This window comes from Gallus gallus, chromosome 14 (genome assembly GCF_016699485.2).
Source record: "Gallus gallus isolate bGalGal1 chromosome 14, bGalGal1.mat.broiler.GRCg7b, whole genome shotgun sequence".
In the NCBI taxonomy this organism is placed as follows: domain Eukaryota; kingdom Metazoa; phylum Chordata; class Aves; order Galliformes; family Phasianidae; genus Gallus; species Gallus gallus.
This window is the reverse complement of record NC_052545.1, coordinates 9,997,215-10,017,202: the sequence shown is the minus strand read 5'-3', so window position 1 is coordinate 10,017,202 and position 19,988 is coordinate 9,997,215. Positions and strand designations below refer to the sequence as shown.

At 45.4% G+C, this 19,988-nt stretch overlaps 1 protein-coding gene across 1 annotated transcript; it reads left to right on the top strand.

The window, feature by feature from the left end:
* Positions 1-6,468: 6,468 nt before the first annotated feature.
* LOC107054634 (lipopolysaccharide-induced tumor necrosis factor-alpha factor homolog) lies at positions 6,469-19,022 on the top strand. Its single transcript, XM_015294586.4, has 5 exons — positions 6,469-6,627; positions 14,822-14,925; positions 16,570-16,635; positions 17,703-17,862; positions 18,358-19,022. The coding sequence occupies exons 2-5, from the start codon at positions 14,835-14,837 to the stop codon at positions 18,464-18,466; spliced, it is 426 nt and encodes a 141-aa protein (XP_015150072.1). The 5' UTR covers positions 6,469-6,627; positions 14,822-14,834; the 3' UTR covers positions 18,467-19,022.
* The last annotated feature ends 966 nt before the right edge of the window (positions 19,023-19,988 follow it).

Sequence of the window (19,988 nt, the reverse complement as noted above, 5' to 3'; positions counted from 1 at the left end):
TGACATTGATCACTTGGCTATGGATGCTTATAACTTTCCAAAATGCCTCTAATGGTCCAGCCTTGTTCCTTCTGGGATCAGTATGGTGGTCTATAAGGCAGCTTCACTGCATGCATCACACAGACAGAAATGCTGCAGACTCCCATCTGTCTTACTGAAAAGAAAGAAAGTCAATAAACTCAAGCAGAAAATTCTACAATTCTCAGACACACCAAGCATATCCCAACTGTATAACCACTAGTGTGAGCACTGCAGTCATGTCAGCAAAATAAGGTCTGTCCTCTCTGCAGGAAATTTCTCTATTGTGTGCTTTTTCCATTTTAGGAGTCTATTTCTTTGTGGTTCTGGGTCTAGCAGTCATTAAGGTGCAATAATAACCAGGAGATGCAATTTAATTCTTACAGAAGGAGTTCTCTGCTGCAGCTCTTCCTGCCATGGCCCATTACTCCCAAGCATGAAGACTTCAGTGGTAATCTCACAGCTCCCAACTAATATCCAGAAATCTTGTCTGCCTTGTCCAGGCCAAACTGTGGTGCCAGGTTGGAAGCACAAATATGACTGTTGGTAGCAAGGATGAATGAACATGAATGTAGCATTTCTTGTGAATGTAAGGATTCTCAGCTAGCAGGGCAGAGTCTCCCCTTGAAAGTCATTAACAGCCAGTCAGAACGAAACAACGCTGACAACATATTTTAAATAACTTTTTGAATTGTCATCATTGACTTTTTCCATTTAGTGTTTCAAATATATGATTTTCAAATATCAAGTTATTTGCCGTGATCAAAACTAAAAAGAAAACAATAAAACATTTTTCATAAAGATATTCCATACAAACAGAGGACGATGTTCAATCATTTTCAATGATTCGGTGAATACATTCAAAATAAACTGTTATGCTACAATCATGTTTTCTGACATCCAGCTCAGAGCTCTCAGAACTATTATATTAAAAGAAAAAGAAAGGAAAATCACTACTAGCAAAATTAAGAACTGGTCCCCACTGCGGTGGGGCACACAGTCCAGCTACAGCAGGCTGAGCTTTTGGGTGGGATTTACTTACAAAGCATACATGGATTTTTCAGGTTCCTGCATGGCATGTGGCTGGTTCCATTTTACACATCTTATTTTGATAGGTAAATTACTAGAAAAAGCCCACGTATAATTTTTTCACCTTGCACATACCTTCATCTGGAAATGACTGCATATATGTGGTTTCTGCTTTGTTTTGAGCTATGTGCCATGTGTCACTCAAACATTTACTTTGCATATTATAGCAACACATCTCTAGATTCTATCTGAAAAGAATGATGCTTCATATCTGAGTCACTATCATCCATCTTGTGTAATGAATGTTCTAAGAGATATGCTGCATTCAGACACCAAACAGCCAAACAGGACAGGTAGGTTCCCAGTAATTAGGATGTATGCTCACCAATATCAAATTAGCATTTTAATCGGGAAAGGAATATTTTTCTATCTATGCTGTGGTTACAGCAGATAATAGCAGCTATATGCACAGACACTGAGGTTTCTTGAATCACAAAACACTGTCAGCTCCACATTCCATTGACTGCAAACAAATATTTCCTGCTATATAGAGGTCTTTGTGTAACTGGTTCAGTCTTTTCTCCAAGCTAATAGCCAGCTGCTTTAGTAGGAAAAGACCTTCATTCCTTATTCATTTTCCGGTGTTACAGAAACTATATAAAATGTGTGTTGTCTTTGGGAAGTCTTAGATTGAATCTTGTTTTTGTCACATTCTAAGAGACATTTCTGTCCACAGGGCTAGATCCTGAACACAAACCAGCAAGAGAAAAAACAATTGTGAATCAAAGAACACACAAACTATCGAGAAGGGAGCAAAAGGAAGAACACATCTCACAACTTCATCCACCTGCAAGGTTAGGAGCACAGTATAAGGAGCTGGTTAAGGCCCTTCTCAAGTCAGTGGATACAGAAAATGCCCCTGTGTCTCACTCTGCTCTCATACACGACCTGAGCAAGGCCTGGAAAAAGCAAGACAACTGTCCTAACCCAGCAAAGGCTCAGTGCAGCTGGTGTGTGCTCTATCCTGTGTGCATCCCTGGGATGCTCTCAGCCCTGGGCTAGATCTTTCACTGGGGCAACTTCCCCATGGCGATGCCTTACACGCCTGCGCAGGGCTCAGTACCAGAAGTGCTCTGGCTCCACCAGCAGTTCTGCAGGAACACCTGGGTGAGGCTTTACAGCCTGTATCACGTACAGTGATCCCTCTGATCTTAACTGCACGCTAACAACCTCTACAGTCAGATCTAGGGTAATGAACTGCGCACATTAAAAACAATCTCGAATTCAATTGTCCCATCACATGAAAGACTGCAAGCAAAAATGAGGGTGGGGGAGAAATCCAAATAAATGTCAGTGTAGCTCCTACACACAACAACATGAAACAATCTTTTCTGATGATAGAGAAAGCAATCAGCTCTGATGGACTCACTTATAATGGTTATTACATCCTTGTTTTCCCCTGATAGTATACAGGATATTCAGGGGATTGACATACTTATTCAGTGGACTGATACAATCTTCCCCTTTGCCAAGTATTACACTCTTAGAATAAACAGCGCAATTAAGATTGCAAAAGAAATCCAACAACATGCAGGTAAACAAAGGTTCAATATCATTCACTTCCCCCACAGACTGAAGAACCATCAGGAGATCAGTGGGTGCCTACGGCAGTGAGGGAGGCAGGCATGGAAGGAAAAAAAGGGCATCTTTGTGTCCTCCCATCCCACCTGCAATAAAGGCTGCAAATGCGAGAACACACAGAAGCCAAGAGCCACTTGGAAGAGGATAAACAGATCCATCTTTAGAGTGAGTGCCTGGCTCCTATATGCCTGGAAACAGCCCCAGGAGCTGAAACAGCATCAGGTTCTTTCATAAGCATCAGCTCGACAGCACGTTAGGCATTGAAGTTGTCCTAAATATTTCAGCACTTAAGCCATCCTGTACCACAGTAAGAATTTCTTGTGCGTGAGCATTTTTGGAAGAGCTCAGGGTTTCACTGCTTTTTTCCCCTCTGGTCTTCAGGGGTGAAAAAGGGGCAAGGAAACACACCCCTCCCCAGAGAAATGAGCCCCTTCTCCACATAGCCATGTCCTTCTTAGAGGTGGTGTCTCTGACTGCAATGTGCAGTCACTGAGAAGCAAGGAGTGAACGATTTCAGGGCTAGTGATTACCATCTTCACAACAAACATGAAGAATGTACATAATTACTAAGCTAACATTTGTATATGCAAACAACAAGAGTGGGACTGCAGCTAAATCTAAACTTTGTGCCCTTCAGAACACACAATATGTTTAGAGAAAAAGCATTTTATTTAAAATACATAGTTTCCCAATATCCTGCCATGCAAGTTTGAATTTGATAACCAACTACAGCCATCCTAAAACCAAGTCTTTGCCTACTTGATCAAAAGTCTGCATGAGCCAAAAAAAAACCCAGTCTGTGCCAAGTATCCCCCAGGCTCCCCACAGACCTGGGCAGGAGCAGGAAGGGGAAGCAAGGAATCCTGCACAGACAGCCTCTACAGCACGCATCCTGGTAGCCATTCCTCCCCTCTCGTCTCACATGCTATTAAAACCAAGAGTAACATAGGCACCTTTTGGTATCCATGGCTTTTTATTCTATTCACACGTGCACACTCAAACTATTGCTGAGGTTCAGATCTGTATCTTTCTTCACACAGAGTGTTTTCACTAGATCCTAGAACAGCTCTGTAATGAATGGTATGTTGCAGTGTGAACATGCAGTCACTGCCAGCCTAATCCAGCTCTCCCTGTACAGACAGGTGAGCTCTTGTGTGGGACCCCTAAAAAGTCAGGTGCACATTCGATGCCTTTTTAGTGCCAGCAGGACACTCACCTGTACAGATATAAATACTTTCACATGTATTTGATGATATATTCTCCATATTCTGTAACATTCTGTGTTGTTCTTAGAGTCCTGCATTCATAAGCCAGGTAAAGTTTCTGAAGGCTCATTACCCTTCCTATTTTCATTCATTTCATTACTTGCTGATCAACATCACTCCTCCATTCTTGATTTTTGCCAGTGCAAAGCATGTTATGAGTGAAAACAAACAAGGTGCTTCCAAGAAAAACTTACAAACGTCTCTGGTGTGCCAGCAGAGTATCACCTGTCCACAGATGGATCTGTAACTGAAAAGTTCGAAGCAACTGGTGACTGAAAACATTATGCCAGTGTCTACATCTCACAGGAGCAATGAGTTGTTAAGGACTGCATCTGCATGACACAGAAAGCGCAGAGACATGTAAAGGGAGAGTCTGTGCTGGGTCAGCCCCAGCTAAGAGCCCAGGTCCTGCCCTTCCCCTGCAACAGGGGAAGAAACACATCAGTGTTCTCAGATCCTACCTGACGTATAGGGACGAGGTTCACTTGGCAGCGATCAGTAGCTGTGGTGAGAAGTACGGGATGGCAGGCAGCAGCGTGCACCGATGTATGATCATCCATCTGCACACAGGGTGCTCTGGCCTTAGCAAGTGACGTTCTGAGCAGAAATAAAGCAGCTATGGCTCCCCAGGTATGAACATCTCAGTAATTCTTCCAAGTGCACTGCAGGACTGCTTAGTGCAATGGCTTCTCCTCAACAGGAGCCCATCTGCAGCACTCCCAGCATCCAGAACACAACACACCCACTTTTCCCTGCGGATTCGCATTGCCACTTCAAATTAGGCCGTCTGCCTGACCTCTGGACAAAACCTCCCCAAAGAAAAGGCTGCAGTAGGGCAGGAAACCCCAACCTCTAATGGTCCAGAATGTACAATGATTAGCAGAATTGTTTTGCAACTAAGGTACAGCTCAGAAACTGTCAACAGGTGAAGGAAAAACAGAGTGAAGTGCTGAGCACTCCAGGTTTTCATGCTCCTTGCCTCACTGGATCTTGGAAAGTCTTGGAAACTGAGATTTTTTGTTGGTAACAGACGATTTGCTGTTAATGGCTGATGTTCATGTGGAAGCACATCACCTGCCTCTCTCAGCTGGACCCAAAGGACTAGGTGCAGCGTTCTTGCTCTTCGTTGTCAAGAATGAAGTCTCAGCACTTTCAGCACTACCCGTGAGCTGTGAACTACATTTAACCACCACCAGAACAATGGCAGACACCCCTGATAAGCTTTGTCTCTAGGCTAAATTCAAAATGGGAAGGGATGGCAGACATTAACCTTGGCTAATCCTATTATATTTGCATTTCAAATCTTCGCTCTTTCACAGGTTTCCTGCGTGATGTCAAGCACGTTATTCACTCCTTCATTCTCTTCATGTAAAAGGAATAACAGATCGGTAATAGTATTATTGCACAATTAAATTTGAATGCAGACATTAAAATGCTACTTTATTGAAATGGAAATGCTCAGAGGAGATGTATTATTTTGACATCTTAAGGAAGGTTTTATTTCTCAGGGCTCAGTGGTCAGTGACACTGAAGAATAAAGATCACTTCCATGTGCATGACTAAAAATTGTAAAAATGGAGATGTTTGTATTTAATGGGAAGACATACATGAAGTTAAATGTCAAAAGGTATTGCTGTAGTGGATACCTACAATAGCTGGTGAAAGGATGTTGAAGAAGCTGAAATCTGGGATAAGTAAAACTGTTATGGGCTACCCAGAAGCTGCCATTCCCTGCTGCCCAGTGCTGCTCAGGGTGAGGAGGAGAGAGAAGAGCTGGGAGTGAAGATGTGAGATCGAGCCTGTGGAGAAAGAGAGGGTGAAGACATGTTTTCAACTTCAGCCAGTCTCACCATCCAAATCTGTTTTAATTGGCAATATATTAATTTTCCCCAGGTCAAGTCTGTTTTGCTTATGAAAATATTCAGCAAGCAATCTTCCTGTCTTTATCTCAGCCCACAAGCATTTCCATCTTACTTGTAACCAATGACAAGTTGAGAAGGGGAAGGCGGCTGGGTGGGGGTCTGGTGGCCAGACAAGGTCACCCCACCACTGGGATAAAGCACTGCTTTGACAAAAAGTCAACTTCAGCCACAAACCTAGTCATCAAGACCATAGCTGCAGTGTCAATGGCTATTACCCTGCACAGAAACATTTGCTGATCTAAGCATAAAGACTTTATCAGTCAGGAACTGAAAATAATCTCTGACATCAAGAACAAAATGTCAGAGTCCCAGATTCAACAGCACCTATGGCTTTATAAGTCCCTGTGATGGTTAGGTATATAAGGGTGATGGGTTAGGTTATACACTTCTCTCCATTGCCCCCAAGTTATTCCCAAGCTTCTAGTTGTCTACATCTAGGTTTCAGGATAGCATGAAGTAAAATTTATGTGATGTTAGAAAACTATCTGGGAAATACTCCAGTGCGAGCCTGTCACACCACATTCCTGTGGCACAGCAGGTGTGAGCTGTAGGCTGTGATAATTACACACCAGCTACTAACCTGACTTGCTGGCTTCTTCAGCCAGATACATTACTGAGGCACAGTGGCAAGTCATGTCACTGGTCGTGTGTGCTGCTTCCTTTCCTAGACACAAGTGCATTGGAAAGACGTGGATGAACTGATCAGCTTTTGAAGCATTTCTGCTCCCAGAATTCACCAGAGTTACCTAAAGGTAAGAGCTTTCTAATTACTCTGAACCAATACTATTCCTTACAAAATACAGAAAGGGATATGGCATGGACCGAGACAGATAGGGAGCTCAGAGTGTGACAGCTGTGGCTCTTGACTGTAAATGTTAACTCTGTGACTGAGCGGTCAGGCTTCTCCAAGCTTTGGAAATCTGGAGGCAAAGATTGTTCTTAGGGTACTTTGCTTATTTCCTAGAACCAACCAAAGATGGAAAACAGGAAAATAATCTGATAAGGTAAAGATGAGAACAATAATAAGAACAGAAAGTCAAACTGATGCACCATCGGACTTACGTCACGCACAACAGCAGAGCACACACCTGCTTTCCTCAAATTAACGTTATCCATAATAACTTTGTAAGAGTTGTCAGACCAGGTCCAGATGCTACATGACACGTTATTTATGCTGTCCTATCAGTTTTCAGTTGAAGGACAAGCTATGGACATTGTTTTTATTTGGTTATAAATGAAATGCCAGCTACCTGTGCTTTAGTGCTGTCAGTAAGAGAATGTAAATCCATAAAAGAATCCAATGAAAAGATGCAATATCATCAAATATTCAGGTAACGATGAAGTGCCGAAAGCAATTGTATAAGGCTGCCCTCATTTCACACATCTAGAAGGAAATGTGAAAGAGAAAATGGTGTTAATGGAGGACAAAGAAGGAATCTAAACTTGGCATAGACTCCATACTCTGCTGCTTGGCCACAGCCAAGTTTGGACCATGTCACTGCAGAATGGTCACAGTGCCTTCTTGATACAGTGTCTCTCTATGCAAAACAAAGAGTAATTAATTTGCTCATCGTCACTGTTGTAGAACAGGATCTGAAACTGTCCTTTATTTCCCCTCAGCCCAGGTTAATGCATGAACCATGGGCCAGTACTTCCTTTTCGTGGTTAGCACTCTATTTTTGAAACAGTAATTAGGGAGGGAGACGTTTTAATGCAATCCCGTGGCCCAAATCTCCTCGTCCTTCAGAACAGAGGCCCTTTAAATGTGAGTGAAGCTGGCCTGTGAAGGCAAGGCATTGTGCTTCAAACAGCAAATTAAGGAGCAGGTATTAAGGGATATATCTGGTTTACATCAAAGGTTCACACAGAAATCAGTGACAGAGCTTATTTAGTATTTTAATTAGTAGTTTTGACAGAAATGTGGGAGTGGCAAAAAAACGTATGAATGAAGACATGAATGTCGGGAAGCAGAAAATCTGTTGCACAGAGTGAGAAAACCTGGGGAACTGCTGTGACTGAATTGCTGCCTACTGCACTGCTCGAAGCAGTACGTTTAGAGAATACTATCGGGAAATGCAGCTACAGCTGGGAGCTCCTCAGTACAGAGAGACATCAGAGGACAAAGAAACACAGTGTAAATGCAAGTCATTGGCATGACGTGGCCGTGGAAGTGGACAAAGTACTTTTGATTCTATTAAAGACAGCATTTCCCCTAAATATAAGCAGACATTCACACTATTCTACAGGCTGAGGACAGAGCTCATCTGGTCACTTCTGTCCAGAACTAATAATAATTCACTGTCCAGAAGTGAGGACACAACAAGCTTGCATAGTGCTGTGAGCAGCAGGAGCAAAAGATGTACTAAATTATAGAGTAGAACTCCCTTGATGAAGGAATAACCCAACGAAGTCTGACTGGGATAGGACTGGAAAATGTATGGAGTTCCTGCCCAGCCAGCAGCTCTATGGGTCCACGTAGGCCGGGCCAAGCTGCTATTTGAACACCCAAGTGTGCAGCTGCCTGCTCAGGGCCAGCAGCCAGGAACCAGCCCTTCAGCTGCATGCTGCAGCAAACACACACCCTGGGTTGTGCTGGATTATTATTATTATTAATGATAGCAACAACAACAAACCTTCCAAATCTCTTTGCATTTTTGTCACCTTTTACAACATCACGAATGACAACACATTTGCACCAAACTGGAGAAAGCAAAGAGCTCTTTCTGAAGAGAGCTCAGCTCACCAGCACTTCACTCCTCAGTAAATGCTTCTTCCTAATTTTGTTAACGAAAGTGCTTGTTCTCACTGTGCTCTCAACTGCCATTTAAGCCACAGTGCCTTGGGTTCATTGCACATCAGTACCACCCTGTAAGCGTGAGGGGAGGCTCCTGCCCAGCTCTCCGGGCCAATGACAAAATCATCCCAATGACTTCAACAGATGAACAAGCAGCTTCTTGAGCCGACCCTTGGAAGCAGTGACCTCACACATCAGCTGGTGAGCCAATGCAGCCAACAGACAAGTCAGTGCAACCAAGGAAAGAGTTCACAAGAACCGCAGATGAGATTCAGTTGAATCCCCCATTGGCACACCCTCTCCATTTGAAAAAGGAAGCTGGTAGCCGGATACGTGCTTAAAAACTGGGAGCCTGAAGAACTTGGAGATGGCAGCGGGGTACCACAGTGGCTGCCGAGCACCCTTCATTGAGTTTGCTGGCAGGATGCTGATTCAGGCACGCTGAATACTTCTTAATGTCCAGCTTTTAGTTTGCTGCCTGCTGTCCTGTCTTGAGTTTCTATTTTAAAAACACGAATAAACACACACCTGGATGCTGCCCCGCAGCTCTTTGTTTATCTGTGCTATTCCTTCCTGAACATCTGAAAAGTCTCAGCACATTGCAAATGTTACCATAAGCAACAAACTCGGGGCTAATGAGAAAAGACCTCTCCATTGAGGAATTCAGCATTTCATTGCTGAATGAAAATGAGAAATAACTGCTTCAGTAAAATAAAACAGATGCACCCAATGTTATCCAAGCCACAGATGCAAGTGCATGCCAGCAATGGTATTTGATGGTCACTCCTTACAATAGTAGAAATCAAAGTTGTTTCATAAAAGCAGCTGGAAGGGCTGAATGCCCACAAAACACACTGAACTAGCAATGGCAGGACAGCAAGAGCACATTACACTGTAATGATCACTACAGACTGATCTTTCGGCTACTATCCTAAAAACCATCAGATCACTGCTGGACCTCCAAGCATTCATGAAATCTGCAGATCAATTCCTGAAGTATTTTAATATTCCAAAACACAAAACTTCTGAATGAATTACACTGCTTTCTTCAAATACCCGAATCACAGAACGCTCCCCACCAAATTCCGCATCCCATTTTGCCCTGGCCCTGAACTGGCTGTTACTGAAGTCGATGTCAAATCACACTCTGACATAAGCTGGAGCTGGAAGAGACATCCAACATTTTCCTCGTGCAGCCACTGCTTCCTGTCCTGCCTAAGATTCTGGATGCCATCCTGGTACACGATGTGATAGCCAAAGATGACAGCCTCCTGCCAGATGACGCGGTACCGATCCAAGTGCTTAATGCCAGCGTGGTACAGACAGAGCACAGGGACAGCTCTCTGCAACGTTAGCTCCTCTCTTACAACATCCAGCTCTTCCCTATCTACACTTCCTCTGCTGCCCCCAGGAGCAGCACCAGGCACTCTGTGATGTTACATCCACAACCACCTCCTGGGAGAAGCACCACTTCAGCTGGAATAGAAGCAGGCCAGCATCACTAAGTGCTCCTGGAAGCATTTTGGAAACCTCATTTGGAGCCTGCAGCATGAGACTAACAATGAACCTTCTTGCTAAAAAAGCCTCCCTTAAATACAAAAGGGATTAGAAAATCTTGATCAGTTTTCACCAAAGTGCCACATCACGCTTTAATCAGGCCAATCCTCTGCTGACAAAGAACCGCAACAGAACAGAGACACAGGAAAAGCTACGTAGCAAATGCACCCCTGCCAAATCCCACCTGCCTCCTCTCACACGAGAATTTCTGAATCTCAACGGAGAAGAATCCGTACTGCAGCAAACTACAGCTCCTCAAATCAATTCGTAAACACATCAGCAGCACAGGCTCATACTTACAAAGCAAACATATACAGCACTCACGCAATGATATTTCTGAATCAGTCTTCAGTACCTCCCAGTTTATGTTCTGCTGAGCTGCACCCGGACTGAAACAGACATGAATCCCATGGGGCCCTCCAGTCTCACAAATACTTCCCTTTCAACTGCCACAATGTCACCTTAGGAGAGGTGCTTGTAGGAAAAGCATAATCCTCTCAAAATTGAAATCAAACTGCAAAGAACACTTTAGAAAGACAAAAAAATGACTGACTTGCATACACAGGACTGTCTGCCCATCACTACAAACATGCAACAACTGACAAACCACGGAGAAGGAGAAAGTCTGTTCTCATTACAACTACTTTGACCATACACAGAAGGCTGACTGGCAAATCTCTTAGGATTCCTGAAAAGATTGTCCTCCGTGTGCCTTCATCTTCCCTCTGTACAGCACCAATGGCACCTGGGCATGCATACTGAACTAGGCATTATGTAGCCATTGGGGATGTCTGGGAGGAACGTGCAGAGGTGTGGGTGAGTGCTGGAGAGCAGAGCCCTGCCATGGAATTCTGCAGTTCAGCAGCTTTGCTCAGCTCAACGAATGCCACTGTGCACACCAGGACTGAGGGCTGCAGTGAGCCCAGAGGAGGACGATGGAAACTGCTGTTGCCTATCCTCCTCTAGGACACGTCATCCTAAAACATAAACACCTCGCACCTTGCATTCTCTGAACTGGGTCTTTGTGTATATGCCTCAAGGTGTGATTTGCTTTCTCTATTTCATAATTTTAAAATATGCTGAATTTAAAACACACTTTATTTCCCAGTGCAAACTGACTCTACCCATATGCAGAAGAGACTGAGACAAGAGAGAAAGCACAGACTTGCTTCTGCATCCCTGTGACTGTACGTTCCTGCCTGCAAATCAAGTAGTTTGTAATTGCTTGAGCTGACCTTGAGAGCTCTAGATAAACCCAGCACCCATGCCAGGAGAGCACGGGGCTCTGCTCTGCTCTGTTAGAGAGCTCTCTTTGCTCACTGTGACTGCAGACAGGACGACTCACATCACCTCCTTGGCATCTAGTGTGGGCCAACTGCACGCTGCTAGTTTCTGGAAGGGAGCTTATAGGACACTTTCTGCTCTTCAGGAGTCACTGCCTGACAGTTCTTGCCATTTTCTCCCTCAGTGCTCCTAACGCTGCCCATTCTCTCCCACATCTCCAGCAGATTATCACCTCTGAGAAAGGAAAGGTTCTAGCTCTAATGCACGGCAGTAACACCAGATGTGGGTGTTCACAGTCCCAGTGTGCTCTCAGACATCACAGGCACAGCAGCAGCTGAGCTGAGAGCACATGCTGAACATAAGGGCCTACTGAGCTGTGGAAAACCCTCCAAGGAACGCTCTTCCTGGAACTCCATACTCACAGCACTCAATCCCAAGGCTACCCAAGCTCTGTGCCTCCTGGCAGGAGGGCTGAAGCAGCTCCTGCATCAGCTGGGGATCACAGAACGCCTCAAGCTGGAATGGACCTGCAAGGGTCAAATCCCACTCCTGGCTCACCTCCTCTGGGGCAGCTGAGCTGTCAATCCCAACATGCAGCACTGTTAGAACAGCAAATAAAAGGCTGAAAGCAACCCAAATCCAGGGTACCAGCCTTAGCAGCAGCTTATGGCCCACAGCTTCAGGGTTCCATAGCTTCAGCAGACCCAACACAAATGAGGACCCCCACACCATTCCTGGCTCTGCCGCTGATCCACTGAAGTCACTGGCTTTTCTTCTGCACCTCCTGCCCTGTACATTTACCGGCGCTATTACATTAACACCTCACTGGGTGGAGCAAGGATTAGTCAGTGTTTGCTTGCATTCAGCTGTTAACTTGCAATGCTCTCGCTACGTTAACCATTATTATCATTCCCTCCTTTTGCCTGGGCCTACAGTCACCGGATGAAATTCAAAATCCTTTTCTTCTTTTTCCTGTTTTACAGTGAGTGAGATTAATTCAGCAGAAGTGTCACCAGAAATTACACCACCCAGTATTTACCATACGCTGTTTAAGTGCCAGGATAGCAATAAGCCAAAAAACTTGAAGACGCTCCTTATACATTTGTCCACTGATGCTCATCCCAAAGAAACAGCCCATGGTCATCAACACTGGCTAAGGCCCATTTGTCTATTATCGCAGTTACTATTGAGATATTCTTCCCTACAGTTCATTTCCCTTCCTTGGCTCTCATTGTGCCACCTTACCCATGACCTCTTGATTCTCAGCTTTTTTCTTCTCCGTGGGATCCTCATGAAGCTTCACCAACGCCCTATTAACACATCTAACATTTCCAGTCTTTTAGCTTCTTTACACCGAGCACACTGAAATACACTTTTCCCAATCCTGCCTAAATAATCCATATCTGAGCCATGTGCTCCAACTTCCTCAGCCTTAACAAGGCCTATGCTTTATTTATGATTTCTTTTTCTATGCCATCCCACTTATTACCTTTACTATTCATTCTGCTACTGTCTTCCACATCATGTCCCATTCATCCAGACCTGTGAAATTCTTTTAAATTCCTTCTTTCTTCCTCCCTAGGACTGCTGCTTTATGTCACCACTGCTGACCTCCTCCCCCACCCCTTTCTACACTCCCCCCTATCCACGGCCCTCCAACACAACCTGAAAACAGACCTGCTGAGATCATCTTGCCTTGTTCACAAGTCTCCATACTCCTCTAGTTTGACCTCACATACTCAGGCAGCTGGTGCTGACTTGCTGAGCATTATGTTTTGCAGACTCTACTTACTTATCCAACTGTCTCTTAACAATATAATTCTTCACTATTGCATCACAGCAACACAAGACACATAGCTGGGCTGCAAGGTGCAAGGAGGAGTTACCTTAAGCCTCACCACCCCCATTCACTTGCTCCTCACAGACATCTCAATCCTCAATCCTTCCTTGTTGGAAGGGGATTCTCCCCCTCTGCCCTTGTGAGACCCCACCTGCAGCACTGTGTTCAGCTCTAGAGACCCAACACAAAAGGGACAGGGACTTGCTAGGTTCAGAGGAGGCCACAAGGGTGCTCCTAGGGCTGGAGCACCTCTCTTGGGAGACAGGCTGAGGGAGCTGGGCTTGTTTAGTCTGGCAAAGGCTTTGGGGAGATCTCCTTGTGGCCTTTCAATATTAAAGGGTAGCAGTAAGAAAGACAGGGGGACATTTAACCAGGTTTGGATGACAAGAGAAGGGGAAATAGCTTTAAACTAAGAGAATGATGAAGATGGTGAGGCACTAGAACAGGCTGCTCAGAGTTGTGGATGCCCTGGTGCTGGAAATGTTTGAGGTCACATGGGACAGGGCTCTGGGCAATCTGATGTCCCTGCCCATGGCAGAGGTTGGTCTCAATGGGCTTTAAGGTCCTTTTGAACCCAAACCGTGATTCTATCTTTGCTTCCTTTCCTCCCCCAAATCACCCTTCCTTGCTGACCTTCATGTAAAGCTATAACTTTCTTCTGCAAAGCAATTCCTACTGTTAACATTAGTTTATCAAATCATTAATCAGCCAGTTAATAGTGGATCAAAGGATAGCTAAGAGTAATTAGCACCATTCTATTCACAGCAATACAACACATATCTCCAGCTGTATCCTATTCCTCCCACTCTCCTGGACTGTGAAGAACAGTGCCTACTAACACCTGCAACACACACATACTTTGTGGCCTGATCCTGCTCAGAGCCTCGGGTAGCGCAGTCATAGTTAATAATGATATTGACCAACAAACGCCCGTCATGCCAGTGATGAGACAATAGTTTCACAGTACAAGACTGGTCATGGTAATGATGATGATGAGGTTGCACAATAACCTGCTGAAAGATCCAAATTGCCACAGGTTGCACAGCTGCATGCTCTGATTTAATGACACACGAAGGGTTTTCACAGGTGTTCAGAAGTGCAACCTTCCCTCTCTTGATTATTTTGACAATTCACAGAAAAAAATCACATTAACTTTTCTGTGAAAGTAACACTTGCAGACACAAATTTGAGTGCTCCAAATAGCATGCTTGCTGGGTGAATGCTGTCAGCTTTCCAACACAAAGAAATAAAGTAAGATTCTATTTTCTGCTGCTCCTCATCCTCCTCACCTGGAACTGTAACAGTAACTGACTGTACTGCAGTCTATAAAACAGCCAGAATAAGAGAACTGCCAATTTTCCTCTAAGTGAAATCTGAGTGTAAGAACTAGGAGTTACAGAAGGAGGCATTGACACGTACAGGGGAGCGAGAGCCACTGACTGTAGATGTTATTTTGTGCTGCTTTTGGCAGGTGAACTCCAGAGATGGCTAGTGAGAAGGGATGTGCGGAAATCCCCGTGGTTATGTATGAAGCACGCCAAGAACCCTCTGCACCTGAGTACTGCAGCCAAGGGGGTAAGCAGCCTTTGCTGGGAGTGGATGGAAAGAGCACGCTTCTGGGTGGCTGTGTGGCAAACATCAATGGTCGTTTTCTGGAGCATAACCCAAACAGCTCATAAAGGGCCCGACTTGGCCACAACACCACAACATGAGGGGCTCAGAATGTGCCTGTGCCAGTGTATAAAACCCACGGTTGGGAGTGGGCAAGCTGGTATGATCTCCTAGCAAGGACACCACTTAAAATGGGAAAGAAAAAAAAAAAAGGTTTAATTATTCATTCTACCAACAATAACACTTAACTGGAGCTGCAGTTATGTCTCTACAGTGATTTGATGCTTCTAACAAGCAATTGTTCAGGCAGCAGACTTTGTAATGGCCTGGCTGTGTGCTGCTTAGCCTGCCATCTGCTTTTTCAGAGGACTGGCCCTTTCCCCTTGCATTCCTGCCCAGAGCTGCCCTCCCTCCCTAGCTGAGTCAGTGTAGCACCTGGTTCCCATGGGCACAAGCAGCCCTTCCCCACGTCATCCCATGGGGGATGATGGCACAGCTGAAGGGCTGGCAGCTCTGCTCAGTGACTGCTGTGCTGCCGGGTTGGCTTTTGCTTTGACACCAGGCATTGCTCCCACACCTACGCAAGTATCTCACAATACTCCTTTGTCTTCTACCTGTTGGAACTCATGCTCATTGAAAGATACACTGATGTCAGCCTTCCTGCTATTGAGGAAACTGCCATTCACCAGACAGGGCTGGAGAAGAAACCAGAATGGAAGTCAGAAGGTGCAGTACAGGGTTGCTAAACTTGACATGCTGCAGAGTGCTTTACCCTGATCAGCTCTGTCCACACACATTTTTCTTTACAAAGACCTCTCCGGCCTCCTTCTAAGCTCTCGGAGGAACTCACACAAGGCTGGGGACAAAACACCTCACCTGTGAGCCACTCAGACACCCGACACATCTAACACTGAGGTGTGCAGAGGGCCACAAGGAAGCAGCTCCTTCCCAGGAACACACCAAGCCGTAACACAGTGGTACTACAATCAGAGGAAATCCATTACTGCTGGCTGCCTGAATGGTTCTATACATTCATTTATTTCACTTCACACTCAAACAGCCTGAGCATCCTTAGCAATAGAACTGAAAATGCTCGAGGTGACACAGTCACCAGTTCCCCAACTCCCTTCCCCACAACAGAAGGAAAAAAAGTCTTTTCTGCAGACCAAAAGGTATGATGAAATTCCTTGGCTTGAAGCTGGAAAAAAAAAAAATCAGACTGGAAAAAAAGGTTCCAAACATTATTAGTAAGGGTGGTAATCAGTGGAAGAACCCAGTTAGAGGTACTACAGATCTTTAGCCAGTGGAGCCTTTAAAATAAGACCAAGCACCATTCCAGTGTCATACCAGAACAGATGCAATTATGCATTGAGAAAAGGATTTGGTTTCTTGGTTGATATTGCTCAGAAAGTGAGACCAGCTAGTCACTGCAGGCTATTCTGGCTCTAAAAACCCATGAATCAAACCAATAGTGTCAGTTCCCTATCCTGTACATCAGAGGTTCACACCAGGCCCTCCTGCCAGGCAGCAGCCCACCCCAGCCCCAGCCCGACCTTCTGGGAGGTCAGCTGACCACTCTGTTATGTCTTACTGTCCTTCTTCCCTTAGGGGGCTATGAATATCCTGCTCCCCCACCTTACTCCTACCGAGAAACAGCCACTGTCGAGCAGCCCGGTAAGTGCCAGGGGACCGCGTTTCTGACAATGTTCATAACTCTACTGCTAACAAAAGCAGAATGTTGTTGGTTTTAAAGTCGACAAACATGGAGTTTTCTTACCTAAACACAGTCTAAGAGGATGGAAAGTTTCCCTAGGAATGTTAAAGACAAACTAAGATGACAGACTCAGACCTGTTTCCCAGCAGCAGGCAGGCTGCAGGAGCACTCATTTCTTTATGTGGCGAGGGCTTTCAGAACAAATGATTTTAAGTCCAGTTTATTTCACCATTCCTGGTGTACTCACCTTTATGTAAGTGGACGAGCTCAAAGGAGACAATCAGGAAAGGCTTCAAAGAAAGTCAGATACCATCTCTTACAAGGGAGAAGGAGATGCAGCTGTTTTCTGAAATCCCCAAATTCAGGAGATAAAATAGGATATCAGATATCCTATTTAAGACACTACTTTCTCACTTCCCCACTTGTTTCAGGCTACCATTTGAACATACCCTATACTTGTTTTAGGGTGGTATTTTTTATTTTAAAAGATGGTATTTTTCACAGAAGGTATTCTTGGGAAAACCAAAGAACACCTTCACACAGCTACAACGTATGCACACTTCTCAATGAGATACGACACAGTCAAATCCAGATTAAAAACATGAGAGAAGTTACAGATTTTCCTAACCGGAGACATCGGACTGGCAACATTTGTATAACAGAATAACTACTTTTTTGAATCTCTTGTAGTAAGTGGAGATCCAGAAAGCCCCTCTATATCCTTCAGATCTCTTCAGGTAGAACAGGCATTTTTACAGTATTTTAAATATCAGAAGATAAACTCCCAGTGTCACCACCAGGCAGCAGAGACTGCCTGACTGTCCAGAGTCTCCCACTGACAGCTCCCAGGGTATGTCCTTACGATTAGTTCTCATGAATATGAGTTTAGTCAATGACAGTAATGCAGGTGGCTCTGGATTGGTCATTTTAGGAACCTACATTATACAATTAAGAATTGATGGCTTGTAAAAGGTTTCCCTTTTTTTTTTTTTTGCTCTTGCTGCTCCTTGTTTCCTCTTAAACTCAGTCTACCTGGTGTCTCAGCCTCCAATCATCGTAGCAGGAATCTTCTCAAGCAGACCAACGTCCACAATATGTCCTTCCTGCCGCCAGCACATCACCACACAGGTCACCTACAGGTTGGGCAAACTGTCCTACCTCCTCTGCACCAGCCTGTGCATGGTTGGGTAAGCTTTTCTGTATACACTGCAGATTCCTCACAGCAGAAGGTTGCAAATATAGGTCCTATACAATTTAAGTTCTACTTAATGCTTATGTAGACAGTTTGCCCTTCTTCCCCACTTCTTAGGAAGTCAGTCTGTCATCATGGCTGCCAAAAATTTAACCAAGTATGTTATTACTCTTTGTAAGACAAGTAAAAGTTAGTACAACATAGTCCACTTCCCTACCATAATTTAGAACCAGGCTCAGAAACACAGAATTGTAGGGGTTGGAAGGGACCTCTAGAGATCATCAAGTCCAACCCACAAATAAATACAGAATAAGACTAACACGCAAGACGTTAGTAATAAAGATAAATACTTGGGAAGAAAATTGAAAGAACCTGGGAAAGAAGTGGATTCATGAAGTGATATGGCAGATGGAATAAAAACAGATGAAGCCAACAGAAGGAAAAGTTAGCAACTCATTCCATGCACATCCAATCTCCTCTTTGTCCACAGGTGCTGCTTTGGATGTTGCTTTGTACCTTTCTTTGTGAGGATCTTCAAGGACGCAGACCATTACTGCCCATACTGCCAATTTCATATTTACAGATACAAAAGACTATAGGGACAGTTAGCACAACCAGGTGATGTCAAGTCTGTTTCCTAATGGCGTAAGATTCCATGTGTAGAACTACTGACAGGAAACACCGGGGCAGCCTTTGGTTCTGCAGCTCCCTCACTGGCTCATCCATCTGGAGTTTGCCATCACAGTGCTGGACCGACTTGAAAAAGCCCTAATGTACTTTTAAAATGCCCTAACGTTAATGCTCGATTCAGACAGATCACTTGAGTTAATGAGCGACCAGCTAGCGAGAACTTCAGCACTTCTACTGCTCCCAAACCCCAGCCCAGGTGGACACCGGCTCCTGCACAGCAGCCCACCGCAGGACCGGGCTCACACCTGGGCACACACCTGCTTGAGAAGCACCGCCTTCTCTGCACGGAACCCAGTCAGGTTTTTGCTTCTCTCTGCTCTCCCTAGAACCTGGCCTACCCCTGCAGGGCTGTGGGTGGTACAGGGCAAGCTGATTATTTATTGATGAAACACTAAGTTATGAAACCCTCGTTACTGCGTTACATATGAGATAATAAACCTGTTCTCGTTAACAATTCTGACACAACGCTGCTGTCTGCACTGTGTCCGTGACGCCCTGCATCCCCAGGGGAAGGTCCGTGCTGGGGCACCCGCCCTTATTAACGGACCAGCAGAATGAGCAGAAGAGCCGCCTGTTATCGGATGGATTTCTTTCAGTTCTTTGGGTCATTTAAGCCACCAAAAGCACATGGTGGGCAGGGGGACCCTGCAGCCCGCACCGCCTCCGTGTGGGGCAGCCGGGCAGCCCCGCACGCGTGTGGAAAGAGGCCGAGCTGAGCTGCTCACAAGCCAACGGCTTGTCGCTTTTGCAAAGTAACATACAATTTGCCCCTGCAACTTTTATACAAAATCATCGCAAACTCCAACTCTCAATACTAAAACAGCCATATTTCCCCCTCTGCCGCCCTCTCCCGATTACTAACCCGAAGGGAACCCCAAGCAGCAACTCCGCTCTCGGTCCCCGCAGCCCGCCCTGCCCGGCTCCGTGCCGCTGAGGGCTCAGCCCCGATCCCGCCCTGCACACAGCGCCCCCAGGCGGCACAGCGCGCGCCCGGCTCCAGCAGCCCTCAGAGGGCGGGCCGGGCACGAAGCTGTGAGGAACCGCGCAGCCCCGAGGCTGGGATCGGACTCCAGGGAGGTTTTAACTACTCTAAGAAAACAAACTAACAAAAAAACCCACGGCTATTACCAAAACAATCCCCAAATCCACACTTGCTGCCTGTATTTGCTGGCAGCCTTAACGCCTAAAGGCCGGAGATGCGGTTATTGAGAAGAAAGGACTGCTGCCGTCAGAGGAAAGGCCGCCCAGGGGTGCTGCGCCCCCTTTCACGCGCTACAGCTGCACTTCTCCCCGCCCCACAACGGAACGCGGCGCGCTGCCTCCTGTGAGGAGAGCGCAGCTCACAGCCCGCCATGCAGCTCTGACTGCCAATCTGACGAGAAAAGACAGACTTCAAAGCAAACCAAAAATTAACACCAGCAAGAGTTTGCC